At 44.8% G+C, this 8,061-nt stretch overlaps 1 protein-coding gene across 1 annotated transcript; it reads left to right on the forward strand.

Moving 5' to 3' along the window:
- The first annotated feature begins 427 nt into the window (after positions 1-427).
- CCL24 (C-C motif chemokine ligand 24) lies at positions 428-4,941 on the forward strand. The gene is made up of 5 exons (XM_036279723.1): positions 428-438; positions 3,414-3,523; positions 3,751-3,863; positions 4,627-4,633; positions 4,796-4,941. The coding sequence occupies exons 1-5, from the start codon at positions 428-430 to the stop codon at positions 4,939-4,941; spliced, it is 387 nt and encodes a 128-aa protein (XP_036135616.1).
- The last annotated feature ends 3,120 nt before the right edge of the window (positions 4,942-8,061 follow it).

An 8,061-nucleotide genomic window follows, 5' to 3' on the forward strand; every position in this document is an offset into this window, starting at 1 on the left:
CCAGGTAAGTGACTTCCAGGACCATCTCTTGTCCCTAGCCCCCTGGGACTGTGTGTTTGATAGCAAAGAGGGAGAGTACCATGGGAGCAGAGACACCTTCAGCCTGCTCTCCTGAATCCTCTGAGCTCCCTCCTCCAGTGCCCATCCATCTTTATGGTGCCCTCCTGACATCTCCCCTGCTTTAAACCCCAGATAACTCTGTCTTCAGCCTCCTTTAGTTAGGAGACTGGGGCAGGTATCCAGGAGGGAGTTGATGGAGCCTGACAAAGGTGGTGGCGGTGAGGGTCAACAGGAAGGGATGGATTTGAGAACTATTGAGGAAAGCCCTAAATATGCTTGACACCACCCAACAGAGTAGGCTTGCCTGGTGTCATGGCAAGGGCACAAGTTCTTTACCAGGAAGATGTGGGATCAGCTTTGCGGCATCATGGCTTTGAGGTCTTGAGCAAGTCATTTAATCTCCCTGAGCCCAGTTTCCTCACCTGTGAAATGAGGATAGTAAGAGGATCAGATAAAAGTTCCGAGGGGCCAAGTGGGGCTTTAAGGGAATAGCTGGAGGTCTGGTCTGGTGGTGATTAATCAACTCATAAATTAGTTGGGCCTGGCCCTGGCCAGTTTGGCTCAGCGGTTAGAGCGTCGGCCTGTGGTCCGGAGAGACCCGGGTTCGGTTCCCACTAAGGGCACGTACTTCGGTTGCAGTTTGTCCCCAGCCCTGGTTGGTCGTGCGGGTGGCAGCCACTCGATGTGTCCCTTCACATCGATGTTTCTCACTCTCTCTCCTTTCCTCTCTCTCCCTCCCATTCTATCTGTACAAAAAATAGAAAAATATCCTCGGGTGAGGATAAAAAAAAACAACAAAAAAAACCAAAACGTGGGCCTGGACCCTGTCCGGTTTGGCTCAGCAGTAGAGCGTTGGCCTGTGGACCAGGGAGTCCTGGGTTTGGTTCACGCTAAGGGCATGTACCTTGGTTGCAGTTTGTTCTTGCCCCTGTTGGGGTTGTGAGGGTGGCAACCACTCGATGTGTTTCTATCACATTGGTGTTTCTCTCTCTCTTCCTCTCTCCCTCCCGCTCTATCTGAAGATAAATGCAAAAATGTCCTTGGGTGAGGATAAAAAAAAAAATAGGTGAGCCTGGAATGGAGTCTCTCACTGAGGATCAAAACCACCACCATTCTGGGAGGTGTCCCCCCCCCCCCATTTTACAGCAAGTGGGTTGGGTTTCAGAGAAGTTAAACACCTGGCCTAGTGCCACCAAGTGAATAAGTAGGGGCAGGGCTCAAACCCAGGACAGTTTGCCTCTAGGGCTGGGTCCTTCCTATGGTGCTATACTGTCAGGGAGGGACACAATTCAACCCAAAACACACTGATTGATTAATTGATTGATCGATTGATTCTTATTTTATTCAATCCATTGCTACACTATTACTGGTCAAACTATCCCAGATTTGACCACTATCCTGCAAGTTGGCCTCTGTGTCCTTTGGATATATTTTCATGATTCTTTGAGCACTCTCTTACTTTCTGGCATAAAAGACATTCTAGGCTCAGTTGTACTTTCTCAGCCCCAGGACTAAAATAAGCCATTTCTCCAAGAAGATATGTTTTTGCTAAGTATGCTCATTGCTAATGATGTCATTATTTCTAAATGATGATGATGATGGTATATATATATGTGTGTGTGTGTGCATGTGTGTGTGTGTATAAATATAATCTGCTTCCAATCCTAAATTCATTCTCTCCTTCCTCTTTTGCATATTTTCAACCTTCTTTTCCAAGAGCAAAAAACCTGGTTCCTATTGTCCTCATTTGCAAAGGCCTTATGAGCAACCTCTTATTTTAAGCTGTTATCAGTCACTTATGTGTACAGTGAATGCCTTTTATTGTCTTTCTATAGAGTAGTAGGTTTATATAAGAAGGGAAAGATGGTGTAAGGAGGCACTGAGTTCTGAGAATGTTCACCAGGGAAGAAAGAGGGACCCCGAAGCTTCAGCTCTCTAAAGACTCTGCTATGGAATCCACTGAGGGAAGAGAGTGTGCCCAGGGTGGGGAAGGACTGGGGAAAAACCACTTCACTGTGACCACTCAAGTTCCAATCTGATATATCAGGTTGTTAGATGCAAGTTGGGCCATGTGAGAGAGGCAAGAGAGGTCTTTGAGACTGGACAAGATCTTAATAAAACCATTAAGGTCCCACCATTTGAACCAACATTTTGAAAGTGTCCTTATTTTCTTCTCTCTTTCTTAATTTTTTCTTTAACTTTTAATTGCAATAAATTTCATATAATATAGAATTTATCATTTTAACCCCTTTAAAGTATACAGTTGAGTGGTACATTCACAAGGTGTATAACCCTTACTACTATCTAATTCTAGAATATTTCCATCACCCTAAAAAGAAACCTTGTATCTCCCAGCTCCCTACTACCCCCAGGCTCCTAAGAACCACTAATCTACTTTAAGCCCCTATGAATTTGCCTACTGTTAACATTTCTTATAAATGGAACCGTACAGTATCTGGCCTTTCATGTTTGACTTCTTTCACTTAACATAAAATATGTATGGGTACTTCACTCTCTTTTATGACTGAATAAAATTCCATTGTGTAGATATAACACCTTTGTTTATCTATTCATCAGTTGATGGACATTAGGTTGTTTCTACCTTTTAGTCTACTATAAATAATACTAATATCATCATTTGTAAGTTTTGTGTGTTTTCAGTTTTATAGGGTATATACCTAGGAGTGGAATTAATGGGTAATAGTGTAACTCTATGTTTAACTTTTTAAGAATCTGCCAAACTTTTCCACAATTGTTATGCCAACTTACTTTCCCATGAACAATGTATGAGGGGTCCCATTTCCTTGCCAATACTGGTTATTTTCTATTGTTGTTGTTTTTTAATAGTCAACCTAATAGGTATGAAGTAATATCTCATTGTGTTTTTATTTGATTTTCTCTAATGATTAATGATGTAGAGCATATTTTCATGTGCTAATTGGCCATTTGTATATCTTCTTTGGAGAAATATCTAGTCAAATTCTTTGCTTATTTTTAATTGAGTTATTTGTCTTTTTATTGTGGAATTGTAAGAGTTTTTAAAATATATATATTCTGGAGACTAGACCCTTATCAGATGATTTCCAAATATTTTCTTCGGTTATGTGGGTTGGCTTTTCACTTTCTTGGTAGTGTTCTTTGATTCACAAAAGATTTTAATTTTAATGAAGTGCAACAACTTCCTCTTTGTAGAACTTAGACCTCTAGGACTTCCAAGTACCTGGAGGGGTAGAGAGGAAGCTATGTTAGTGCATGTTTCTTCCTAGCTTCCCCTATAAAGGACAGAGGGAGGTTGGGGTGTTCTGCGAGGAACCAGGCCCATTGTTGCCAGCCCTTCTCCTTCTGCACCCCAGCTTTGAGCCTTCAGCTTCCTCCTCTGCTTTCCAGGACATAGCAGGCCCCATGACCATTGTAGCTGGCCTCTTGCTCCTGGCCCTGTGTGCCCACTACATTGCCCCTGCAAGTAAGATTTCCAGCCCCAACCTGGGTCTCTTGGGCAGCTGTCTTGAAGGCATGGCTGGGATGGCACAGTGGAGGGTGGAGGTACAGCCCGCCCGGAGCTGGAGGGGAATGCTGCAGCCCATTGACGGGGATGGAGGTATTTAGTGCAGGAATGGGTTCTGTATCCGAAGCCCAGAGCCTAGGGCAGGCTGAGAAAGGTCATGACTCTTGTCTCTTCCCGTTTTTCAGGCTTTGTGGCCATCTTCTCTTTCTGCTGCATGTCCTTAATTTCCAAGGAAATTCCTGACAGCAGAGTGGTAAGCTACCAGCTGTCCAACAGGAGTGTCTGCCCCAAAGCAGGAGTGATATAAGTAACTAGTACTTCTCACTGAGCACCTGACTGGAGGGGGCAGGTAGATGAGCCTCCAGGGTCACTGAGGAATAAAGTTAGGAGGACCTGGCTCTGTGATTCTGGGGAAGTCACCCAACCTCTCTGAGCCTCAGCTTCCTCATCCATAAAAGTAGGAAGAGGATTCAGCGCCAGCAATCATTTATTGAGCAACAAATGTATACCATTCAGTGCATACAGGGTGGGACAAAAGTAGGTTTACAGTTGTTGATATGGAAAATAACACAATAAGATATAAGAATATAAGAATAAACTGTGTTTCTCATACTCACAACTATACACCTACTTTTGCCCCACCTTATATAATATTATCTTAACTAATCCTCTCGAGCATCCCATGAGCCAGATTGAATGATCTGCATTTTACAATGGACAACTGAGGCTCAGAATAGTGACCTGCTCAAGGTCATCTAGGACTCCAAAAAATTTGGAGCTGCATCTCACACAGGCAGGAAGTGTGAGCTCACTGTATAAATAGTGGCATGCCATAGAAATGTGATGTTCATATTATTAGGAATTTTCCCCACTGGCACTAGGCCCAGATCCATAGCCTGACACCCCCAGTTCAGAGTTGGCCTGGAAGAAGCCATCCTGCTGCCCCTCGCAGCCCTGCCATCCTTATCAGCCATATTTCCTTGCATAGTGTGTGAACTGGAGGCATCTGCCTTTTTTCTTGAGGGTTTTCAGTACATTTTTTTATTCCTCCCTGTGGGTAGAAGTCCAGTATTACCTAAAGGCAGGACAGGACAGTGACTGAACATGAGCACTGAAACAGAGAGACAGAGACACAGACACACAGAGAGACGACATCATGTTAGTAACTTTCTAGGAGGCTGGGCAGCAGCTTGTCCTCCATGGGCTACTATACCCACCTCTTCCTGCCAGGTCTGAGAGGTACCCTGTCTGAGAAGCAGTGGGTCCAGAGGTACATGAAGAACCTGAACGCTAAGTGGAAGAAGATCTCTACTGAAGCTAGGGCAAAGGGCACCAAAATCCCTCTTCTGAGACACCCTACCAACAGATCCATTTAACTCCTGCCCAGCCCCCTGTCCTCAGGTGGGTCTGAGCCTCGGCTTCTTGCCAGGCTGCTTGGGGTCCAGGGCACCATCTCAGGAGTGGTCTTGGCAGCTCTTGGGAGTCCTGTTATGAACTTTATTTGTTTATTTACTAATCCTCATTCAAGGACACCCCCCCTCCCCCACTGATCTTCAGATAGAATGGGAGGGAGAGAGCGAGAGAAACATTGATGTGAGAGAGACACATTGATTGGTTGCCTCCTGCAGGGAGGGGTCCAGGGCCGGGGACCGGAATTAAACCTGTGACTCTTTGGTCCTTGGGTCGACACTCTAACCACCAAGCCAAATCATCCAGGGCAGGAGTTCTGTTATAAACTTAAAAAGACACACATGCACAGCTGGATTCAATTAAATTTTTTAAAAAGGTCAACACAATACATATTGCACAAGGAGCTGTTATAGGCATCTGGAAGTTATATAATTGTAAAAGATGGTTTCTGGTTTCAAATAATTAGGGGAAAAATAGCATTCACAATCAAGAGCAATGTGGATTTAACACTTTATTTAATGCTTTATAACCTGCATGACCTTGAAATATGTCACTTAACTTCTCTGACCTTCAGTTTCCCTAATCTGTAAAATGGGGATAATGAGAGCTTTCGACTTTGTTTGCATTTTCCCCAGAAGCAGACCCTGAACAAAGATTTGAGTGCGAATATTATGTCTGAGGAAGGTATGGGGAATATTACCAGGAGGATGGGGAGGTGTTACAAGGCAAGGAAAGCAACCAATAAGAGTGCGTTATCAAGCAGAGGGGAATTAGAACTTAGTCCACTGGGAAGTGGTGTAAGACCCACCCCCTCAGAATTACACACACACTCCAGCAGTCACTGCTGGGTGTGGGGAGGGGTGTCTTTCTGCAGGTGGGAGCAGAGCAACCTGCCAAGGTTCAAAACAAGCTTTCAGGTGCAGAGAGTCAGCAGAGCACAGAAAGGCCTGGCAGTAGACATTCAATATACAGCAGCCGTTAAAGTTCTTTTAACTCCAATAGGAAGCAGACTAGAGAGGAGCTAAACAATCCAAAGGAGTCGACATTCTGGTGGGGTGAGGGAGCCTGCAGAAATCCTCAGCAGAGTTGGCATCTGAATGGTGACTGAGGTTTCACTCTGGAAAGAAGAGTGTATTTCTAAGGGTAAAAGAGAGCTGGAGCATTCAGGGAAGAAAGACCAAACCACAGGACCACAGAGAACTCTGACCCACAGCCTCTGAAGCAACCAGCCCAGAACCAGCACAATTTGGTCAGTGACTGCCAGATTCCTATTATTGCCCTTTTTTTTTTCAGCTCAGGACCAACCAGAGAAAGTCAAATACACTCCCAAATCAATCACACCTCCAGCTTCTTTGTGCCAACCACCGCCAATCAAAGCACAAAGCACATCTGCGCCTTCCCTTTTGTCCATTCTGAAGCTCTCCCACCCACCTGCCTGTGAGTCTCTCTGTCAAGTGATAGTGATCTGGCTGAGAGAGGCTGCCAGCAAGAGGCGTGGCAGAGGGAGAAAGATGTTTTGCTGTCGGGACTGCTGAAATCCTATTCTAACTCCAGGTCTCAACCTTAGCAAAGCTATTTGTTCCAAAGAATTCCAGTCTGTTTCTACAGATTGCCCCTGTTTATTTAAAATATTATAATCTAATTTCCCAGAATTATAGGCCTGTCAATTTCTAGGAAACCCCATCAGAACAAACAAAGCTCTGTTTCTTCCTTACGAAGCTGTGGGTCTTTCAATCCAGCGTTCTGAGACACGGGCAGCTTCAGGGGAAATTATTCCATTGTTGACTACACATGGGAAGGGTAGACACACAGGAGAGAGAGGAAACCCCAGGCACCCTCCTCCCACTCCCGCTTCCCTTTCCGTCCTTGTTCCTGCACAATCCAACATTCAGTTTTTCTGCTTCTTCTTTGCCAAGGGTAATTACCACTTTTCGATAAGGTTTTGGCCTCTACATTTCCTGATTGCAGGGAATAATATTTTGTGATAGGCTGCCCCTGGAACTCTCACATTCTCCTCTTGGTTTTCTAACATCTGGGTAATGATAAGCCCCATGGAATGCGCACTTATTGCAGAATGCTGTGGGTGTGGCCTGGTCACAATCTCACCCCGTGATCCTGCCTGAGAATTATGAGGAGAAACTTCTCCGGGGACTCAGAATCTGGAAGCGCTGCACTTCTCCCAGGCAGCTGGTAGTTTGTTTTCTGTTCTGGATGCTGTGAACCATGGGGCTGACTGAATGTCCCTTTTTGTTTTGGCTCATTGAAGGTCTGCAGCCCTTTTCAGTCTGCAAGTACAGCACCTTATTGCTTTCAAAACCTCACTTGATTACAGAGAGGTTTTGGCTACCGGGGACATATGTTTCTTTTCTAGATTCCACTCTGCTTCTATTAGACCTGTTGACCTTAAAAAACAAAAGACCGGTTATTTTACCAGCAAAATGGATTTATTCGGGAATAGAAGAACTGCAATTTAGGATAAGCAAACTGTTGGCAAACTGTTATAGGCAGGAAGAACAAAGGAGGGGGGCTTGCTTTTATGGGGGAAAAAGAGAAAGTTGAGAGGGGCTGTTTCCAAAGAGTGCAGGGTGGTCATTGCCTCTCATTGGCTGAGTGTGCAGTTTCTCTTTGGCTGGGCTGTAACTAGGAGCCCAACCTGAAGGCAACCAGCTCAGGAGGTATCGGTGAAGATTGAAGTGTTTTGCTGAAAAGGAAAAATTCTTCCTTTCTCCTGCTGTGGTCTGTCCTCCTGTTTGGGATCTTGGCTGGCAGTGAATGAGCGCGCCCCTTCAGGGCTTCCTGACTCAATTTTATTTTTTTAAATATATTTTTATTTATTTTTTTTAAATTAATTAATTTATTTATTTTTTCTTTCTTTTTTTTTTTTTTTATCCTCACCCGAGGCTATTTTTCCATTTTTTGTACAGATAGAGTGGGAGGGAGAGAGAGGAAGGGAGAGAGAGAGAGAGAGAAACATCGATGTGAAAGGGACACATCGAGTGGCTGCCACCCGCACGACCAACCAGGGCCGGGGACAAGCTGCAACCGAGGTACGTGCCCTTAGCGGGAACCGAACCCGGGTCTCTCCG

This window comes from Molossus molossus, unplaced genomic scaffold (genome assembly GCF_014108415.1).
Source record: "Molossus molossus isolate mMolMol1 unplaced genomic scaffold, mMolMol1.p scaffold_m16_p_3, whole genome shotgun sequence".
Lineage (NCBI taxonomy): Eukaryota > Metazoa > Chordata > Mammalia > Chiroptera > Molossidae > Molossus > Molossus molossus.